This window comes from Schistocerca americana, chromosome 4, assembly GCF_021461395.2.
Source record: "Schistocerca americana isolate TAMUIC-IGC-003095 chromosome 4, iqSchAmer2.1, whole genome shotgun sequence".
NCBI lineage: Eukaryota > Metazoa > Arthropoda > Insecta > Orthoptera > Acrididae > Schistocerca > Schistocerca americana.
Genome location: NC_060122.1, coordinates 283,366,755 through 283,390,173, shown reverse-complemented (window position 1 = coordinate 283,390,173; position 23,419 = coordinate 283,366,755). Strand labels below are relative to the sequence as shown.

At 37.9% G+C, this 23,419-nt stretch overlaps 1 protein-coding gene across 3 annotated transcripts in view; it reads left to right on the top strand.

Moving 5' to 3' along the window:
- The window catches only part of LOC124613990, a 129,068-nt gene that overhangs the window by 54,017 nt on the left and 51,632 nt on the right, over window positions 1-23,419 (top strand). For all 3 annotated transcript variants that reach the window (XM_047142780.1, XM_047142781.1, XM_047142782.1), the window contains exons 4-6: window positions 394-543; window positions 12,595-13,003; window positions 14,605-14,706. In XM_047142780.1, the coding sequence (XP_046998736.1) occupies window positions 394-543; window positions 12,595-13,003; window positions 14,605-14,706 (661 nt within the window). The remainder of the gene's footprint in view (window positions 1-393; window positions 544-12,594; window positions 13,004-14,604; window positions 14,707-23,419) is intronic.

Below are 23,419 nucleotides of genomic sequence, written 5' to 3'. Positions count from 1 at the left end.
TAGATAACAATGTAATTACTAAACTTCAATTATTCACTGTTAGCTGCATAAAAGGCTGTTATGATTATGTGAACATATGCAACTGAGAGTGCCAAGAACTGGAATTATGTATTACAATAGAATTTTATATGCCTAATCAATTAATGGAACTAAATAAAGCATATTTCTGTTCACTGAATGAAATAGCTGTTATAACAGTAGACAGTCCAACTGTCTTGGTCATAAAGGTAGAATGTTCCATCTAAAGCTCAGGTTAATGCTCCTTTATGTTTAGCCACAGTTCCTCCTGTATTACGCAAGTACTTTTTATAATATGAATAGATAGTGTGCATAATAGTGGATAAATCACTATACCTTTAATAGTTATTATTTTCTGTGCATCTTTCCCCACAGAGTGAAAAACAGGCTTTCTGCATTAACATGTGACACTGAAAATATCCAAGAAGTCCCCATTATAAAGCAGAACAATGGGAAATCAGTTGCTGAGGGCAACAAATGTAAATTAAAGGATACTGGTGTGCAAACAGTTGAACTGCAAGACATGTAAGTCTCATTAATAGTTAATATTGTTTTTAACTTAGTAAATTAAAATGAAAGCTACTACTACTTAAGGGGGTGGGAGGGGGGGGGGGGTGGAGGAGGAGAAAAAAGAAAAGAAAAGAAAAAAGAAGCTGCTGCTTCCTCAGTTTTGTGCATATCTACTGTTTATACCATATTAATAATATTTGCATTAATATATTGAAATTTTTCAAAGAAAATAACTATCAACACTCGTAACCATGAAGATTAGTTTGTGTTATACTACTGCATGTCATGCAGCTGTACAGTGAACACAACTATTTATTGTGTAGCTAACAGGAATTTTCAATCCTTGAATCTAAGTAAGCCAGATAACGAAGAAACAGTGGCTAACGATATATGATTTTAATTTATTTTCTAATTGGTTAAAGATTCCCAATTTATTGCTTTATGTGTTTTGGGGGTTTGATGAATAATTTTGCATCATAGTACCTACCTACCTCCAGTCAACCATAGACAAGAAGGCAAAGTCTAATAATTGTCTTGTGAGTGTGCAAATCACAGTTCATCTGAAGCTGACTTTCATTATCACAACAAAAACCATTTACAAGTAAACATGCTGGGAACTGTGTACAAGAATTTTTTTTAAAAATCTTTACTAAGGTAAACTTGTCCAGACACTAGACTCACATTCAGGAGGACACAGTTCAGATCCTAACCCAGCCATCCAGACTTGGGTTTACTGTGGTTTCCTGAAATCACATAAGGCAAATGCTGGCATGGTTCCTTTGAAAATAAGAAGTCCAATTACCTTCTATATCTTTCTACCTTCTGAGCTTCTGCTCCCACGCTAATGAGCTCATCATGATGGTGCTGTACATTAAACCCAAATCTTCTTCCCAAGATCTCTAGAGGCCTTTGAAAGATGTGCAGTTATTTCCATTATGAAATACTCTCACTGCTCACTTCTGCTGAATAAATGCTTTCTTCACATTTTGTCGACAGCTCCAGAAGATAATTCCAAATTCCATAAAACCACAGAACGAAAATTTATAAAACAGTCTATCAGTTTTGTCTTTAGTTCAAGTGAATGAGAGAGGCTTTGAAGAGCATAACATCTTGAACTGAGCTTCTTGATTACTTTATGTTCGTGTTGACTACATTTTAATGAATTATTCAGCTGGATCCCATGGAATTTTACAAAGTGTATTTCAGTTAGTGTGTAGCTATCAATCTGTGGTGATTGTAGGTCATTTGTGTCGATTTACACTTGCACAACATGAACATTTCAAAGATTAAGTCTTCCATTTTTTGCTGTGGAGCAATTGTAGACCTGTTCAATTTCCTTCTGAGTTGTGTCTGCACTCTTCAGAAGTATGCTGAATTTTTTAAAAATCTTTACTAAGGTAAACTTGTACAGACACTAGACTCGCATTCAGGAGGACACAGTTCAGATCCTAACCCAGCCATCCAGACTTGGGTTTACTGTGGTTTCCCGAAATCACATAAGGCAAATGCTGGCATGGTTCCTTTGAAAATAAGAAGTCCAATTACCTTCTATATCTTTTCCCCTTCTGAGCTTGTGCTCCAACTCTAATGAGCTCATCATTCTCATCTGAAAGTAAAAGACTCCCCTGTCTTCTGTATCTCAATTTGTTCCCCCCCCCCTCAATATTATGAGTCTGTGCATGTTACTGCTCAGCACAAAGTTTTTATTCCTGTTTATGAAGCTTAATGTTCGTGTACTGAGAATGATAATCTGACATCTTGCTTTTGTTACACATTTTTTTTTTTACATGTTGAAAGTTGCTCACAAGTTAAAACAGACAGCTACCCTAGTCTTCAAACGATGATATATGATGTGTTGAATTGTAGCGGATTATGATGTGTTCCACTCCATGCACAATCTGTCACCATGCACAATCTGTCACCTAGTTGATATGTGTGACAATTTGTATGTTACCAATACTTTTCAATCACCATTCTTGAAATTATTTGGTAAATTGGATCTGCTATGCAGTGCCATTAGATCATGAGTTGAGATTTCTTCACCTTCTGCAATGGGCAAATGCTGAAAGCTCTGATCTATTCAAGCTACTAAAATGATGTAATCAGTTTTGCAATAACTCTTCTGTGTTATAATTACAATGTTTCCTCTATGCAATTTCATTTACAATTGCAAGTGATTCAGATCTCAAACAAATAGTAGCTCACAAATAGATCATAACATGTATTGCTGTACTGATTTGACATTTCAGAATGACAGTTCTTTATCATCTCCAGCTATTGTGTCATTGACATTATCGCCCAGGCCTTTTCCTCTGTAACTTCCGAGGCACCACCAAGCCAGAACGTCAAAGCAAAAGCGGGCCTTCCTAGCAGGTTGGGAACGCACACTCACCATCACACCTTGTCGATGTCCTGAGGAGACTTGTTTTGCATCCATCTACATATATGGCAAGCCAGAGTGCACACACTGTAATGTTTCACACTTAAAAACTACCTAAAGAACGTTTGCAGTTTCCCAAAACATCTTTCACTTGCATAGTGGTTAATAATGGAACATGCTATTCCACAGACTCTACATTTGACATGACAGTGTGAGCCTCTGTTGTGCCAGTTTCATATATCCAGATCCTGAGAACCAAGAGGTGTTGGTTGTTAGTGAAATGCCAACAAGATTACATTTTGTTCATTTATATGAGTAAATATCACAAACAATTTCGGGCTAAAAGGTGCCCATCATCAGGTGTAATATTACTGAAAACAAGATAAAGGTAACGTTAAGGAAAAATTTTTCACAAATGCTTATGAGCATAAGCCAGTGGATACTAATAAGAACTTTCTTACCTTAAATACTACTTGCAGTTAGGTTAGTAGTGGTGAAAAATATAAGAAATGTCACAGAGCAGTGGCGACTGGGTAATCGAGAAAGACATAACACAGAATAATTGGTCGAAACTTAAGTCACATGTTGTGACCCCATGTGCTGCAGGACTGAATAGAACAGAGGCAAACCCACAAGCAAGAGCAGGACAAGGAAAGGTGCACATGGAGAAAGGAAGTAAATAGATAAGCTACTAAACTAGCATGGTAATGCTATAGCCATCTAGTATAATGATTAGGAAGTGTCGTGACATCAGCTAACCCAACTGTTCAAATGAAACTGACAGTCTTCAGTGCAAACTGAGAAAATATGCTATGATGTGATGTAACTGATGCTGAAGGGACAGAAAAGTAAGAGAGTTTGTTAAGGCAAACATCAAATTGATCATTTAAGAAAATGCAGAGTCAGAAATGTATACTATAAAGTAATGTGAATTACACCAAAGAAGGTTTAACAAAATAGACTTATTGATTAGATAAAGTGCCATATAGTAAGAAAAACGATTTTTTTTTCCATTCAAAAATATAAACACAGTGAACGAACTTTTAAACCTTCCTGAGTATTAAGAATGTGCTATTTAGTTGAGATCCAATTAGACTGCACCAAACATAATAAAATAATTCATAACTAAAGGGAAATTTGTATGATGTTGTTGCTTTGGTTGTTGAAATAATCCAACAGCTCCACTTGAAAGTGGAAAAGAAGCACACTTGTGGAATAATACAATAAGGGAGGAAGCTGCAAAGAAAAAGGAGCATTCCTTGTATGCTTTCAGGAGAGAACAGAGGAAGGAAGGAAGTAATACACTGAGAAGAAGAAAGTGGTTAAGAGCATGATGGTAGGTGAGAAGAGAAAAATTAATGGGGAAGTGCTTAAAAATGATAGAAGATGACAGTGAGGGAAGTAAAAAAGTCCTCTAAGGAATGGTTATGCAAACAGGAGAATCGTGATGAAAAATATCAGGATGATCAGTAAAGAAGGAAAAGAAGTTAAGAATGTACAGGAAATCAAGGAGATGGGGAAGAAACATTTTTAAAAGTTAGTAAATCCCAATGGAAATATGGGAGAGAAAATTGAGGAGCCTGGGAATGTAAAGGATGCCACTCTGGACCTAACCAGGACTGAAATATAGGAAATGCTAGAGACCATGAAAAGAGGAAAAGTGCCTGGATTTGATGAAGCAAATGTGGAGATGGTGAGGGCAGCTGGCATTGCTGGAGTGCATTGGCTCTATAGGGTCATGAGAATAGTATGGAAAGAAAGGACTCCCGAAGACTGGAAAATGGATCTGATACTTAATAAAAGGCATCTCCTAGAGAAACATCATGAATGTGGTAAGAGTTTAATAAGGTTTTCCTGGACATTGAGAAGACGTATGATAGTATGAGAAGAAGCAAGATCTGGGAAACCCGACAGAAAAAGGGTAATGGAAGGCTGATTGACAGAAAAATGGGCTGATGTAAGTGGCTGCAACATCCCTGCTACTTTCCATCACCATTATGAAAGAGAGAAAGGCAGGAATGACAGTGCGAATAGGAGATGAAAATATGAGAGCAGTACTCTTTGCGTATGATTCAATAGTGTAGCACAGTGGAGCAGGAGAGGCACAAGAATGGATAAATCCACAGGAGAAAGAGGTGAGACAGTAAGGATTAAAATTTAACGCAGAGAAGTGTGAAGTGATAGTGACGATGAGCAATAAAATGAGAGTAGCAATGGATAGACGTATTAGTGGGCAAGTACTAAAAAAGTGGAAAGTTTCATGTACCTGGGAAGTGTACTAGAAGACAGTGGGAGGAACGATAAGGGGATTAGTGAAAGGGGAAGGCAGTTACATGGGACTCCTGTGGAGTATAAGAAGCCTGGTATGAAACAAGGATGTATTGCCAAAAAGTAAGTAAATGTTACACCAAATATATTATTCTCTGGTACACATGTAGGCATCAGAAATATTGGTACTGTAGAAAAGGCAGGTGAGTAAGACACAAACTTGTTAGAAGAAATTTCAAAAAATCAAAATAGGACTTCTTAGAATGGATAGAGTAAGGAATGAGACGATGAGAGAAAAAGTGAAAGTGAAACCCATGCAGAGAAAAAGTGAAAGTGAAACCCATGCAAGTGACCATAGAAAAGACAAAATTGAGATGGTATGGGTACATTAAAAGAATGTGAGTTTGGAGGATACAGAGACAGGCTTGTGAAATGACAAGAGTTCTAGAAGAAGACTGAGAGATTATTGTTGGAATGAAGGAATGAGTGAAGAATAGAGGTGAAGACTGGGACAGAGTGCAGTGAGAAACATGGTAGATGAGGACAAGAACATGAGCCATTCCAGCAACACGTCAGTGAGCACCTGAAGATGATGAGCAGCTGTCTTGTTGAAATATTGTGCAGTTTCCACAACATTATCCGACACAAAGCCTGTGAACCAGTGAAGCAGTTACTACATTCGGAAAGTCTTAAACAGCACTTACAATATTATTATTAAAATATTTTCCACTTCTTTTTGTTAACAAACTTTTCATTGAGTCTGATAGAAATACAATCGTTCTGTGCTCTCAGTTGCCCTGTTTCCCTTTTAACAATATTCCAAATTATTTTAATTGCATTATCAGTGGTGCTAATCTCAGACACAGTGCACACACTTCTGGACTTCTTAACAACTTTTCTTAATACAGTGCAGTAGTGACTGTTTCTGAATCATCACTCCTTCTAGCTATAATATAAATTTCCCTTTTCTGTTTACAAGATTTTTTTATCATTTTTGTAAGCTATGGAATTTTAGATGGTTTCGTATTTCGTCTCACATAATAAACACACCCTAAGCAACACAAACAAAAGTATGGCAATGAATTAACTCACATTTCATACAATCCACTAGCCAAAGACTGCTGGATTCTTTTGCATAAGACATGATTTGGCTACCCGTATTCAGTTATTACCATCACAAGAGATCGGCTTACAGGAGGCAAACTTCATACGACATGGTGGAAACGAAATATAATTTTTTTTATTTTTAACCTTCTGTTCCATCATTTTCATTATCGTATTGACTTCTTTATTTTTTTCTTATCATTCTTTTTTTTGTCTGGAATCTGCCTTTGTCACATATAACCTTCAAACGAGTTTCAACCAGGACTGCTCATCATGTCAGCTCTTATATCAAAAAGAAGATTTTACAGTTTACTTTTAGCACTGAAACTTAATTTTTTCTGTCTTGAGTTTGCTTATAAAGAACAGTTTTAATCACCGTGGGCAAAGTGAGCATGATTAATAGTTCTGCTGCAGATTGCCGACCGCCATTTTCTTGGATACGAGGGTGGTTTGAAAAGTTCTCGGAACGGAATAGAAACATCACTGAAACTTTTTTTATTTTTCAGTGTAGTCTCCTTGTAGATGAATGCACTTGGTTCAATGATGTTCCAGTGCCTTGATACCACCTCAAAGTTAGTTTCCTCCAGGCCTGCAAAATAGTTGTCAACTCCGGATATCAGTTCTACGTTTGAAGTGAATCTTCGTCCACCAAGAAAAAGTTTCAGTTTTGGGAAGGGATCAAAGTCTGACAGAGCCGTATCAGGTGAATATGGTGGGTGTGGCCAAAATTCATACCTTAGTTCGTGTAATTTTTCCATGGCGATGGCACATGTGTGTGGGCACCCATTGTTTTGAGGGAAGATGACTTTCTTCCTTGCAAAACCTGGCCTTTTTTCGCGTATCTTTTGTTGAAACTTGTCCAGAAGGTTAGTATAGTATTCTCAAGTATTTGTTTGCCCAGCGGGGAGATAATCTACAGACAGAATCCCTTTTGCATCCCAGAACACTGATGCCATGACCTTTCCTGCTGAAGGAGTTGTCTTTGTTTTCTTTGGTGGCAGAGAGTAGCATGTTTCCACTGCTTTGACTGTTGTTTTGTCTCTGGGGTATAGTAATGCACCCAAGTTTCATCTGTGGTCACAAACCGGCACAAAAAATCTTGTTCATTTCTCCTAAAATTGGCCAAACATTGTTCTGATACATCCATTCTCATGCGTTTTTGATCCAGCATCAAGAGTTGCAGCACCTATCTTGCAGATAATTTTTTCGTTTCTAATTCTTCAGTTAAAATGTGACCCTTTTCAGATGACATCTGGTAAGTGTGAGCAATTTTATGCACTTTCAGTCGGCGATCCTCCACGACCATTTTGTGCACTTTTGCAATGATTTCTGGAGTTGAGACCCATCTTGGCCAACCACTGCACAGATAATCATCTAAGCTCTCCCAACCAAATTTAAATTCATTTTTCCACCTGGCAACAGTTGAACATGAAGAAGCAGAGCCCCCAGTGTATTCTGGAAATTGGCATGAATGTCGTGTGCTTTCATACCTTTCTTTATGAAGTACTTATCACTGCTCAAATCTCGATTTTTTTTCCATCTTTGCAAATCACTACGCGGGAACTACAACAGAGCCACATCAATGCAACAGCTCTCCTCCAAGAAGTGAACAACTCGTTGCGCTAGCACTGACCTCTCGTGGTGATTCTGAGAACTTTTCAAACCACACTCATGCATTGCACATCAAGAGGTTGTGGTTAGGTTATGACATGAGTATAAATTCAATGCTACAAAACATGTTTTGTCTACCACAGTTAAGTCATTGGCCATTTAAAATCAGCTGTGGACAGAACATCTCATGTTCCCACCATGCCTGATGGGAGCAGCTTTCAACATTAAACCATGTTACATGAAAAGCATTTTAGCACTTGTGAAGTGATCTGCTGTGGTTGTGTGTTGTCTTTAACCAATTGATAGCCAGTGTGGCAACACTGCAGTACCAAGTGATAGATGTCAGCTATCAAGTAATTTTAAACAGACTATAGTATGGTATAGATCCATTGCAATACTGAGGGTGCCTACACACAGGATTCAGTAGAGTCCCCAATGGTTGGCAATAGAATTTTTTCCCACTGTTTGTGCAACAATTTCCAACCAATTTCTCAATTTGGCGCGAGTGACAAGGGGGGAGGGAGGTGACAAGTGAATTCTGTTCTCCAAGACAGAGAGCAGAGTTTGTATTATTTTGAGACATGACAGCTTGGATAGCTGGGGCAGATACAAAACCACAGTTGCTTCTTCAAAAAACAAAGACAGGACAGATCCAGTTGAAAGGAATATGAGTGAGTTCCATCAAATGAAGTGGCCATGTAAAATGTGGACATTACCCTAATCATTGTTAGGTATGTACTTTGCAGTACAGTGATTTGACAGGAGGACAGTTGCTACATATGGCAATTTCTTGGACAAGGTGACTATTTTTCTTTGGATTGTGGGCAGAATGGCTTATAACCAATTTTAAAGACACTTTCCATTCTGCTTACGGATATTCCAAGTCCTTTGCTGTCTTTAATAGAATTGAAATAGCAAACTTCAAAGTTTTCATTTCATCTTCCTGAACTTTAATTCCCTTTCCAAATTTCTCTTTGGTTTACTTTATTGCTTGCGCAGTTACTTATTGAATATCATGGGGTGTAAGCTACAAAAAAGTCTCACTCTCTTCTTACCTACAGCTTCTCTTTCATGTCTTTCAAGGCTTATGACTGCAGTCTGCCATCTGTACAAATTGTAATTATCTTTCTCTCACTACATTTTATTCCTAATTCCTCGAGAATTTCAAAGAATGTCTTCCACTCAACAGTGTCAGAAGTTCTCTATAAATTTACAAATATCATAAATGTAGGTTTGCCATATTATTGAGTCTATCTTCTAAAATAAGTCATAGGATCAGTATTGCTTCACATATTGCTGCATTACCTTGGAACCAAAACTAATCATCCCCAAGGTTGGCTTCTACCAGTCTGTCTATTCATGTATAAATATTCTGTGCCAGTATTTTGCTACATTGGATTACTGAACTGTTGGTTATATAATAATCGCATCAGTCAGCACCTGCCTTCTTTCAAATTGGAATTATTACATTCTTCCTACACCTTGAAAGTATTTACATTTACTTACACATGAAGTGTCATGGATTTCAGTACTTTTCAAAGGAAGCTGCTGTGCAGCAGAATTGTGGCTATATCAGTCGCACCGAGTGACACTTGCGTTTAGAAGGAGTGCAGTTCAAATTCCCATCCAGACATTGAGATGTAGTTTTTCTATGGTTTCCCTAAATTGTTTAAGGCAAGGACATAACTGATTTCTTTCCTCAATCCCAGCATGCATTCCATCTCTAATGTCCATCTCAGCAATAGACCATTAAACTCTGAACTTCCTCCATTATTCTTTGTATATGGTACCAACATTTTCTTCATTAGACCATGACTTGCTTTTGGTGGTTTCTACTTTGTGTTGTTCATTGCCTATATACTGCTACATGTTCTAGGCAATTTAAAATTACCACGCTACCGCTACGGACGCAGGTTCGAATCCTGCCTCGGGCATGGATGTGTATGCTGTCCTTAGGTTAGTTAGGTTTAAGTAGTTCTAAGTTCTAGGGGACTGATGACCTCAGAAGTTAAGTCCCATAGTGCTCAGAGCCATTTGAACCATTTTGAACCAATTTAAAATTAAATACATAAACAATCCTATTGTCCGCATTTTCCAATTCTGTCATGGTGTCAGTTTTATTTACACAGTGTAACAGTTAACAGTTTCCAAAATTATACTGCATTTTTCAATTTTGTTCATTGGTATACTGACTGATCTTTAATTCTATTGAGACTTGTAAATATGTGTTAATATTTTTCAAATGATGTGTACCAAGTGGATCTTAGACATAAAGCATCTGAGATGCTATGTACTCTCAGTTTGTTCAGTAGGTGTCTTCTTCCTCAGCTTTTCTTATTTTTTGCTTCTTCCATTGCTTTCTTCTGAACTTCCATTCTTGCACTGTCTTTACTCTTACATTTCTGCTTCCTGTCTACCTTGCTTCTTCCTCTTTTTATACCCCTTCTCTTGATTTATCTTCTCTTGTATATAACTTCTTCTACTTCCTCTCATCCTTCTTCTTCATCATCATCATCATCATCATCATCATCTTCTTCTTCTTTCCTTACTAGTATTCTATCTCTTCATTATCTTTTGCTTGTCGGACTTCCATCTGTTTATTTTCTACTTAGTGTCCTCTTCTTGAGCTTGAAATTTGCTTGGTTTGCAAGTAACATTTATTCAAAATGAAACTTCCTGGCAGATTAAAACTGTGTGCCCGACCGAGACTCGAACTCGGGACCTTTGCCTTTCGCGGGCAAGTGCTCTACCATCTGAGCTAACGAAGCACGACTCACACCCGGTACTCACAGCTTTACTTCTGCCAGTATCTCGTCTCCTACCTTCCTTTATTCAAAATGTTAGCTGTTATTGCAATCTTTTGCTAGTTTGATATTCCACACATTTGCCTCATTTTTCTTTCCCAAAAGCTCAGTGGGGCAAAGCAAAACTGTTTTATGAAAGATGTAGGGAGGATACAATCCAGTGGCCTGAACTGCTGGACTTGGTATACAGTATGGTAACTTATAACTGACTTCCAGCAGACAATGTTGCAAGCTCCCTTTTATATTAAATTGCCTATCATTTACGTTAGGAAGTTCTTCCTCATTTTAAAACCTTGCACCTCATTTCTTCTGTAATGTCTTCAACAGATTTTTATATGTACTGGACTTATTTAACATTCTCATGTACACATTTTTTCTGTTCGATTTCTCTAGCAAGGCATCCTCCTTTTGCAGCTGCTGTTCTGTTTAAACTGACAAATTACCTGTGTTTTTGGAATCTTTACTTTTTTCCTGCAGTTGAAATTTTAATTTCCATATTTCCTTAACTGTCCCTCTTGAAGCTTTTTTTAATTAATGCATCTTCCTCTAACTATTTTTGTGCTCCACCATGAAATTTTTCTGTCCATCTCCTTAGTGATACTGCTCATGATTTTTGTGGCTATCCAGTCCAACCTCATTGTACTATATGTCTGTACCTCTCTTTTGCAAGAGTATTTTCACTGCTTTCCATTCAATTGTACCTGATCCTGTTCGTTTTCCATGTATTTCCAGTAGCTTTCTTGAGATCACAGTTGAGTTACCTGTTTACTTGTTTCATTCTTCTCCACAAATCCGGAATTTGGCACAAGTATCACCATTTTGTCCCTATCCTGGAGCTCAAGTCATCTATAAATTTCTGTCATGTCTGTTATTTCAGCCATTATTTTCACTGGTAGTCAGTTCACATTTGAATAGTTTTCATCTGTAGTAGCTTCACAGCATAACACTATCAACAATGGAAGATTATGATCACAATGAATTACAGGCCCTACTGCTACTCTTTTTTTTTCACTGATTTGTCATCATTTGCACAGTTTATCCTGTGGTTATGGCATCTCCTGATATTGACATTCCTTGTCATTGTCCCAGGGTTCCATCGGTAATAGAAATTGAGTATAGATTAAGACATGCCAGTTAATGAAATACTCACTTCTAGAGCTCATGTTCATTAACAAAACTTATAGGCAGTAATGCAGTCATCTAGCATAGACTAAAAACTGTAGTGTCAAAATACATACATGCAGATCAGAACAGTTCATTACTCAGATTATCTATATCTAGTTCCATATAAAGTTTCATAAATTCCACTGCTTTTAAAATGAGGTGATGGTGGCAGATGCCCTTCTAAGCACTCTAACATAGTCTTAAAGTAGCTTTTAGCTGTCACTATGGTTTACTGATTGTTACCTTCACACTGGATGTAACAATCTGCATGGAATCATTCTCTCTTGCTATTAGTTTTCATGCTGAAATTTACTGGCAGATTAAAATAGTGTGCAGAAATGACATTTGCACTCTTGCTCCATCCTTTCATGTCCACTACAGGAGAGCCTCTTTGGTGCTTAAAGTGGGTGAGGGGTACTGCTAATTTGAAGCTTTGAAATTGGTCTTGGGACATATGAGAATAAGTTCTTAGGTAAGAACCTTACTTGTGAAAAGCAAGAGTCCAGAGTCAAATCCCAATCTTGTGTATATGTTTTAATTTGTACAGAAGTTTAATTATCGTTTCACCCTGCTACAGAAATAAAAGTATTAATTTTCATATTTATTAGTCATTTCAAAGGTGTGCATTGTGCTCAGCTTTCATCTTTGGTCATACATTTTGGAACATAGATATCTGCTAGAAGCCAAGTCATTAAAACAAAAATCTTTCACAGTTTTTCTTAATTCTCTTTTAAGTGTATTACTCGACAAGGAGTTCAAAGACAAGAAATTTAGCACAGTTGCTTCAAACACAGAAGAAACAAAGGTTAAATATGAAAGAAGTCAGAAGAAATCGAGTTCATCTTTTCTTTCACCAAAATTCAATAAACCAACTAAAGCAGTTAAAGAATTGGATGATCCTGAAACTGCAAAACATATGCGGCCAGTGAGTGCTTCTTTACAAAGATCTTATGATAAAATTAGAAGCGCATCTCCATGCAGAAGATCAAGATCTCCAAGCCCACGTTTTTCTGTGTTGTCACGGACTAGGCGCAAATCCTACATGGAACAGAAGCAACCAGTGTTCACTGACTTTGGATGGAATGATAGTAACAGAAATGTTGGTGATAAGAAGACATACAATATTCTTGCTCCTGAGAAAGAGGTTTGTGTTGAAAACATTTCGTCCATTATGTTCAATGAATGTATATTATCTTTTAATCATAGCAGTGCTCTTATTTAACTGTTCACGTAATTTGAGTGGAAGTATGAAACTTGTCTAGTAGAAAGGGGAATTGTCAGTAGGATATTAGGAAGGAAAGAGAAACAAGTGGAGGACAGGTACTACCAGTGACTGAGGACAGAGACTTGCTGAACAAAATTATACGTCAGGGTGACAATATGCATCTGTGAAATCCAGGCAAGCTAGTGTTAGATGGGAGAATCCAGCTGGCATCCGTTTGAAGCAGCCATTGATGTTTGCTGAGAACTGTTCCATAAAATTGGATTGTCAGACAGTGATGTTTATATAAGGCTTGGCTGTATTCAGAGATGCCTGTACCCATAATGGAATAGTAGGTGGCAGTGACACAGCTGAAATAGGCTGCATGGGTACACAGGACATACTGTATTATGGTAAGATTCTGAAAGTAGACACGGCATAAGGATGGACTAGAATATTTTTCTAAAGTCAATGAACTATGGAATACCAATTTTAGATGGGTAAGAAGGATTTTGAAAAGAACTGCTTTTCGGGGTGCAGTGAAAAGTCAGTACAGAGTGGTATCGTGTGAGTGACTGGTGCTCCTTTCTGCTTGGTTGTGGATTATTAAGAGAATGAAATATTATGTCACAGAATCTCTTATTTTTTTACCAGTTTTCCAGGATTATGTTTGTTAAAATACCCTTAGCAAGGTGTTCTGCGTATTCAGAAATGGATTTTTTGTTACTGCACGTACACTGTACACAGATAATAAGCCTACAGAGGAAAAAACATCTCTGTTCTCATACTTCAGCCCTTTCTCCTCCTTAACCTTCATATTGACCCTCCCTATCTTTATGTTCACCTCACCTAACCGGCCCAAGAAACAAAGTTGCCTCAATCGAGCTACAATGTTGGGAGAATGTAGCTGTGTGTGTGTGTGTGTGTGTGTGTGTGTGTGTGTGTGTGTGTGTGTGTGCACGCATTTGTATGTAATATCTGTCTCTCTAAAGAAGAATAAAAGGTCAAAAGTTGTGTGGTAATATTCAACTTCATTTCTATGTGATTCTCCACTTCTTATTGTGCTGTGAAAGTTTGTCCTTCCTTAAACTTTTGTTTAGTTACAATAACATTGCTCACTGCCCATCAACTGCAACACATGCACACTTGCAGCTAGTAAGTGATGTTTGTTCTTTGTCTCCAATGATATTAATGCTGACTTCTCTAATACTCTGTTTTCACTTGTAAATGTTTTATTAGTTGTGTAAGAATCTGAATTAAATATTTCACCAGCAGTCTGCAGGTGTTTAAATGTAACTGTAAGTATTGTTGCACATTATCAACTTCTTATGTGTTACAAAAAGTTACAGGGATGCAGTGAACCGAAGATAATAGAACAGAAAAAAAATTAATAAGAAATAACAAGTCAAGTAACTGTTATTTTTAACTGCTGCAAACTTGCACATATAATCTTTGCTGAATCAGTTAATATTTAACGTTCTGTGCTCTGATATGTGATTTTATCTTCCACTTACTAGCAATTTCAAAACTAAGAATCTTTACAGGTCCATCCCCTTGCGCTACAAGCATTAAGAAATAGACAAACTGAGATTGAGGAGTGCCTTGCTCAAGAATCCCAGGTACTAAATGCTGCCCAAACTCCAATGGTAGGTTAGCCCACATATGATGCATACCCATGCTTTGTAGAAGTAAAATAAGCAGCCTCCAACTTTCTCAGCATAAGATATATTATTACTATTTTAGTATTCCATGTGACAAAATAGCAAAGAGTTCCACAGTTCTCATGGAAACTGATATTGTGTACTGTGGAATAAACATTTGAAAGTTTGGGGTCAACTGAAGAATGAGATACAACTCATCGGTTTTGACCAATGACATATTTTACTCATAGATAGTAATTGGCTTATTATGAGCTGTAGATAATACATTGTTTATCTACTGTGGTGAAGCATCATAATTGCAAATAGAAATAAATGAATGAATGTGTTGTTAGGAGACAGACATTGCGTACGCTTTTTGTCGTTCATAGTAATTTTACATCATCTGCATGTATGTTTTGAATTATACCTTCATCTGATAATGATTCATTTGAACTACTGTTTCCTCTGCAATTGGTTCATATCCTACACTATGTAGGTCAGCTGAAGAATAGGATACTAGTACTGGTGAAAGCAATAAAAATGACGTTCATAATACTGGCATCGTGTACCTCAGTTGAACTACAAAGGTTCTATCCTATTCTTCAGTTGAGCTACATAAATCAACTGAAGTACAGGATACAAATTTTATGGTTGTCACTTTTTTTGCCTTCGCTAGTACTAGTATCCTATTCTTCAGCTGACCAACTGAAAGATAGTATACAAATTTTATGTTTGTCTCTTTTTCATCTTTGCTACTATTAGTATCCTATTCTTCAGATGATACTAGTACTAGCGAAAGTGAAAAAACTAACTTATGTAAAATTTGTATACAGGGTGAGTCACCTAATGTTACCGCTGGATATATTTCGTAAACCACATCAAATACTGACGAATCGATTCCACAGACCGAACGTGAGGAGAGGGGCTAGTGTAATTGGTTAATACAAACCATAAAAAAATGCACAGAAGTATGTTTTTTAACACAAACCTACGTTTTTTTAAATGGAACCCCGTTAGTTTTGTTAGCACATCTGAACATATAAACAAATACGTAAACAGTGCCATTTGTTGCATTGTAAAATGTTAATTACATCCAGAGATATTGTTACCTGAAGTTGACGCTTGAGTACCACTCCTCTGCTGTTCGATCGTGTGTATCGGAGAGCACCGAATTATGTAGGGATCCAAAGGGAACGGTGATGGACCTTAGGTACAGAAGAGACTGGAACAGTACATTACGTCCACATGCTAACACCTTTTTATTGGTCTTTTTCACTGGCGCACATGAACATTACCATGAGGGGTGAGGTACACGTACACACGTGGTTTCCGTTTTCAATTATGGAGTGTAATAGAGTGTGTCCCGCCATGTCAGGCCAATAGATGTTGAATGTGGTGACCATCATTTGCTGCACGCAATTGCAATCTCTGGTGTAATGAATGTCGTACACGCCGCAGTACTTCTGGTGTAATGTCGCCGCAGGCTGCCACAATACATTGTTTCATATCCTCTGGGGTTGTAGGCACATCACGGTACACGTTCTCCTTCAACATACCCCACAGAAAGAAGTCCAGAGGTGTAAGATCAGTAGAACGGGCTGGCCAATTTATGCGTCCTCCATGTCCTATGAAACGCCCGTTGAACATGTACCTCACCCCTCATGGTAATGTACATGTGTGCCAGTGAAAAAGACCAATAAAAAGGTGTTAACATGTGGACGTAATGTGCTGTTCCAGTCTCTTCTGTACCTAAGGTCCATCACCGTTCCCTTTGGATCCCTACGTAATTCGGTGCTCTCCGATATACACGATCGAACAGCGGAGGAGTGGTACTCAAGCGTCAAATTTAGGTTACAATATCTCCGGATGTAATTAACATTTTACAATGCAACAAACGGCATTTATTACATATTTGTTTATATGTTCAGATGTGCTAACAAAACTAACGGGGTTCCATTTAAAAAAATGTAGGTTTGTGTTAAAAAACATACTTCCGTGCATTTTTTTAATGGTTTGTATTAACCAATTACACTAGCCCCTCTCCTCACGTTCGGTCTGTGGAATCGATTCGTCAGTATTTGATGTGGTTTAAGAAATATATCCAGCGGTAATGTTAGGTGACTCACCCTGTATATGTCAACTGATGTACTCCATGCCAGTATTACGAATGTTGCTTCTTTGGGTTTCATTGACCTATGTAGGTCAACTGAAGAGTAGGATACTAGGATTTTCTACTGTGAAAAAAGTGATATGCAACATTACGTTGGAAATATGGATGTACATGATAAATGCCCATGATCTGTTTTCTCTGTACCACAATCATTTCTTTCTCAATATTCATCTACGGTTTTAAATCTTTCCATTTCATCATCTGTGGTAAATTCTGATGTCATTGGTTAAATTCAATGGATTATATCCCATCTCCCGTATTCCCAAATTTTGATACTGACTTCATTGCCTTTCCAACTGATTCCTGTGAAAGCCCTTCATCTATTATGTTTATTACAATGTAAGTTCTCTTTTTTATAGCAATGCTCTTATTTAACTGTTCCTAGTTCTGTAAAATATTTTAGGTGCTCCACGGTAATGCATGTATATATGTAGCGCTAATAGAATTGTTGGTTAAACTTAAGAATTTATCGTCTTTGGGGAAATTTAGTAAAAGGAAACTTAATAACAATAAAAAGGGCTGTGCTAGCACATTTCCGGATAATGTACGAGTGGTTTTAAACCATCGGAAATGTGGTGCATCTTGCAGCTAATATATTCTAATATATTAACTGGGTGGTATTTATTGGGATATTATTTAGTGAAACAAATGTAATAACTTTTATTTGCAGATATGTCATGTGTGTGGCACAATGTTTTATTCAGAATTTATAGCAATTTCTTAAGCGATAGCTAGGTTTGGCCCTAACAGCACAGGTTAAATTGCTGTGAGTAAAATGAGCAGCAATGACATTTACAGTCATCATTGCCATCTACTTTTGGTGGGATTTTTGGACTATCTAATGAGTGCGGAGGTGGAGGTTAGGTTTGGACCTGACAGCACAGTTTAAATTGTTGCAATTGAAAGGAGCAGAAATGGTATTTACACTCATGATTGCCACACACTGTTTACAGTACTTTCAGAATATGTTCCTATTTTCAAGGTAGTGGCTATGACAGAAACTAACAGTACAGCAAAATTTAACTGCACTTTTGCCTGTATCATATCCTACAGAATTAAATTTCATTATGGCACCACATCCCTTTATATAACTAACATAATTATGGTATGTATCAAATGCCTTTCTCCCATTTGTCCCACAGTTTTATGCAGTCAGTCAGTATCACCTGTTGCCAACTGCTGTTCCATATTTTGCATACTTTTCTTAAAAAGTCATATTTGGTATACAGTGTGGCTAGTAATAGGAATACTTCTAATCTAAGGTATAGTGTCATATATGTTTATTTAAGATATATCCATGACTTTTAATCACTTTCGGACTTCTGTTAAAGTGCACTGAGTATTTCCCTGTGATCAGTTAATTCCATATCTACTGTGCAATAGTATTTCAGTACTTCATGGTTATTTTGTGTTAAATTAGTGTTTAAATTTGTGTAATTGCTATTAGGTGGAATCTTCAATGCAGAATAATAGATGCTTAAAACATTTCATCACTAATGCAGCGAACACATGGTGTGTCGTGGGGCAATCACTCTGTTTTTAAAATAATTGAAAAGCCATGATTGCTTCAATCGTTTATTAGATGACCGGTTTCAGCACTCTGAAGGTGCCATCATTAGAATTGTGAAGGTATAACATAACAGGTTGAGCGAGGGCTTGCATGAGTTAACTATATACATTACAATTATTGCAGAACCACATACCTGAAACATGGATTAACATTTATAAAACTGTATGGACATCATGGCATATGAGGCAGACCATCTGATAAAATCATTGTCACAACCAATAGGCGAGCAGTCGTAGTTTTATCTGGTGGCTTCAGTTTTATATTTTATGGAAAGAACGACCATGAGAGCAGTTTTTTATTATTTTTTATTGGTTGTGACAATGGTTTTATCAGATGGCCTGCCTCATATGCCATGATGTCCATATGGTTTTATAAATGTTAATCCACATTTCAGGTATGTGGTTCTGTAATAATTGTAATGTATATAGTGAACTCATGTAAGCCCTCCCTCAAACCTGTTATGTTAGACCTTCACAGATCTGATGATGGCACCTTCAGAGTGCTGAAACCGGTCATCTAATAAACGATTGAAGCGATCGTGGCTTTTCAGTTATTTTAATTTCATCACTAACTTCTGGCTTGTTTCCTAAGATGCAGTCCCGTCTTTGAAATGTACAACAAGCTCTGCCTAGGACTCGCACAAAGCTTTCAAGATTGTGATATCCTTTATTCTGAATATTGTTTATGCCTACCTACAGAGGAAACTGTTGCTTACACATTTCTTTTTCTGATCTCCTTATCTTAATTTACTGTACCTTTTTTTGGGTATGGGCTGGACACTTTGAAAGGTGGAATGAGTAACAGAATTGTGTTTAGTTCTCTTTGGTCCTAACCACACACAACATATTACTTTGAGCTGTCACACTCTCCCTGATTGAAGTACACACTGTCCGAACAATATCTATTCATGCGTTCGAAGGTACCCACCCAGTGTGAGGTGCTGGTGCTAGGAGTGGGGAAGAACCAACTGATCTGTGCTATGCTGTGGTCAGCAATGTTGTGTCGATCGCAACATGTTGAGCAATTTGGTGATCCAGTTGGATAGTGGCCAATCATGCAAATATGGCTGGTTAGTAGTCATCACAATGAATAAGAATTCTGCACAGTAATTGATCCACATGGATGCTTTTATGCATGGCCCTACCTTTTATTTGATAGGAAATACCTGTGTGTGAACTGCAGAAGAGGCGAAGTGGGATGTACAGTTTAGGTCTCACAACAATGTTATCCATGGGGAAGTGACCTGTGGGATGCAGGATTGGAAATAGGAATTGCATAGTGATGGTGTAGGATACTGCATAGGTTTTTGGGTAATGGAATACTACTTGGGTGATGACAGTACAGTTTTGGGTGGGTGGGACATGAGGGGGGAAGAGTCAACTTTGTGGTGAAGGGTGTAGTCAAGTTTCTCAAGCCCTCAGTATTATTGCATGATAAAAAGAGTATTAGTTTGTGGCTGCTTCACAATGGCTTTATTGGTCTCACAGGAATAAATGACATGGGAAATCTGTTATTGCCCAAGCTAGGCAGGATAATAAGCGCCTGGACAAGGTTGCAGCTGTATTGTGATAGGTACTTGTTTCCCACTGCATATGATGAACCTACCAATGCCAAAGCTACAGGGGAGGGAGTTTTTAATGAGGTGCAGATGACATTTATCAAAAAAGAGATCTTAGAGTGTGTGTCAACATCTAAGAATATAGCTCATTGAGTTGAGAAGTACTGGGAGAAGTAGATTTGGAAGTACAGGACGAAGTTCTGATAGAAAAAGTGGATATCTCAGAATATGGTTGGCCAAAAGATTTAGGAAGGAGGTGGTGGGTTTGGCATCAGTAGAGTAGTGCGAAAGGCAGTGTTCTATGATAGCAAAGCCATGTACATAGAGGTTGTTGGTGTACGGAGGCATAGAATCTACAGTGATAAACAAGGAGTGTGGTGTTAACGGGAAAGGAACTATAGGAAGGTAGTGTACAAAGTGATTAATGTCCTCGATGTAGGAAGGTCCAGTGCAGATACTTAACTGGAAATGCAGGTCATCAAAGACAGATGATCTTTTGTAGTAGTATTGTATTTAGCCATGTTGGGCAAGTATGAGGGAGGCATTGGAGTTGGGTTTATGAAGCTTGGTGAGCAGTTAAAAGATGGATGTACATGGTGTTGCCAATAAAAAGAGGGAGATGGATTCAGCAGACAAGTTCTGTGGGATTGAAGATCAGCTGAGGATCATGTTGTTTTGTTGTTGTTGTTGTTGTTGTTGTTGTTGTGGTCTTCAGTCCTGAGACTGGTTTGATGCAGATCCTGTGCAAGCTTCTTCATCTCCCAGTACTTATTGCAACCTACATCCTTCTGAATCTGCTTAGTTTATTCATTTCTTGGTCTCCCTCTACGATTTTTACCCTCCATGCTGCCCTCCAATGCTAAATTTGTGATCTCTTGATGCCTCAGCACATGTCCTACTAACCGGTCCCTTCTTTGTGTCAAGTTGTGCCACAAACTCCTCTTCTCCCCAATTCTATTCAATACTTCATCATTAGTTATGTGATCTACCCATCTAATGTTCAGCATTCTTCTGTAGCACCGCCATTGCCAGTCTACATTTTATATCTTCTCTACTTCAACCATCATCAGTTATTTTGCTCCCCAAATAGCAAAACTCCTTTACTACTTTAAGTGTCTCATTTCCTAATCTAATTCCCTCAGCATCACCCAACTTAATACGACTACATTCCATTATTCTCGTTTTGCTTTTGTTGATGTTCATTTTATATCCTCCTTTCAAGAAACTCTCCATTCCGTTCAACTGCTCTTCCAAGTCCTTTGCTGTCTCTGACAGAATTACAATGTCATCGGCGAACTTCAATGTTTTTATTTCTTCTCCATGGGTTTTAATACCTACTCCGAATTTTTCTTTCGTTTCCTTTACTGCTTGCTCAATATACAGATTGAATAACATCGGGGAGAGGTTACAACCCTATCTCACTCCCTCCCCAACCACTGCTTCCCTTTCGTGCCCGTCGACTCTTATAACTGCCATCTGGTTTCTGTACAAATTGTAAATAGCCTTTCGCTCCCTGTATTTTACCCCTGCCACCTTTAGAATTTGAAAGAGAGTATTCCAGTCAACATTGTCAAAAGCTTTCTCTAAGTCTACAAATGCTAGAAACGTAGGTTTTCCTTTCCTTAATCTTTCTTCTAAGATAAGTCGTAAGGTCAGTATTGCCTCACATGTTCCAATATTTCTACGGAATTCAAACTGATCTTCCCCGAGGTCGGCTTCTACCAGTTTTTCCATTCGTCTGTAAAGAATTCATGTTAGTATTTTGCAGCTGTGGATTATTAAACTGGTAGTTCAGTTATTTTCACATCTGTCAACACCTGCTTTCTTTGGTATTGGAATTATTATATTCTTCTTGAAGTCTGAGTGTATTTCGCCTGTCTCATACATCTTGCTCACCAGATGGTAGAGTTTTGTCAGGACTGGCTCTCCCAAGACCGTCAGTAGTTCTAATGGAATGTTGTCTACTCCCAGGCCCTTGTTTCGACTCGGGTCTTTCAGTGTTCTGTCAAACTCTCCATGCAGTATCGTATCTCCCATTTCATCTTCATCTACATCCTCTTCCATTTCCATAATATTGTCCTCAAGTACATCGCCCTTGTATAGACCCTCTATATACTTCTTCCATCTTTCTGCTTTCCCTTCTTTGCTTAGAACTGGGTTTCCATCTGAGCTCTTGATATTCATACAAGTGGTTCTCTTACCTCCAAAGGTCTTTTTAATTTTCCTGAAGGCAGTATCTATCTTACCCCTACTGAGCTAAGCCTCTACATCCTTACATTTGTCCTCTAGCCATCCCTGCTTAGCTATTTTGCACATACTGTCGACCTCATTTTTGAGACGTTTGTAATCCTTTTTGCCTACTTCATTTACTGCGTTTTTATATTTTCTCCTTTCATCAACTAAATTCAATATTTCTTCTGTTACCCAAGGATTTCTACTAGCGCTCATCTTTTTACCTACTTGATCCTCTGCTGCCTTCACTATTTCATTCCTCATAGCTACCCATTCATCTTCTGCTGTACTTCTTTCCCCCATTCCTGTCAATTGTTCCCTTATGCTCTCCCTGAAACTCTGTACAACCTCTGGTTTAGTCAGTTTATCCAGGTCCCATCTCCTTAGATCCCCACCGTTTTGCAGTTTCTTCAGTTTTAATCTACAGTTCATAACCAATAGATTGTGGTCAGAGTCCACATCTGCCTCTGGAAATGTCTTACAATTTAAAACCTGGTTCCTAAATCTCTGTCATACCATTATATAATCTATCTGATACCTTCTAGTATCTCCATGATTCTGCCATGTATACAACCTTCTTTCATGATTCTTGAATCAAATGTTAGGTATGATTAAGTTATGCTCTGTGCAAAACTCTACCAGGCGGCTTCCTCTTTCATTTCTTAGCCCCAATCCATATTCACCTACTATGTTTCCTTCTTTCCCTTTTCCTACTCTCGAATTCCAGTCACCCACGACTATTAAATTTTCGTCTCCCTTCACTACCTGAATAATTTCTTTTATCTCATCATGCATTTCATCAATTTCTTCATCATCTGCAGAGCTAGTTGGCATATAAACTTGTACTACTATAGTAGGCATGGGCTTTGTGTCTATCTTGGCCACAATAATGCGTTCAGTATGCTGTTTGAAGTAGCTTACTTGCACTCCTATTTTTTATTCATTATTAAACCTACTCCTGCATTACCCCTATTTGATTTTGTATTTATAACCCTGTATTCACCTGACCAAAAGTCTTGTTCCTCCTGCCACCGAACTTCACTAATTCCCACCATATCTAACTTTAACCTATCGATTTCCCTTTTTAAATTTTCTAACATACCTGCCTGATTAAGGAATCTGACATTCCACACTCCGATCTGTAGAACGCCAGTTTTCTCTCCTGATAATGATGTCCTCTTGAGCAGTC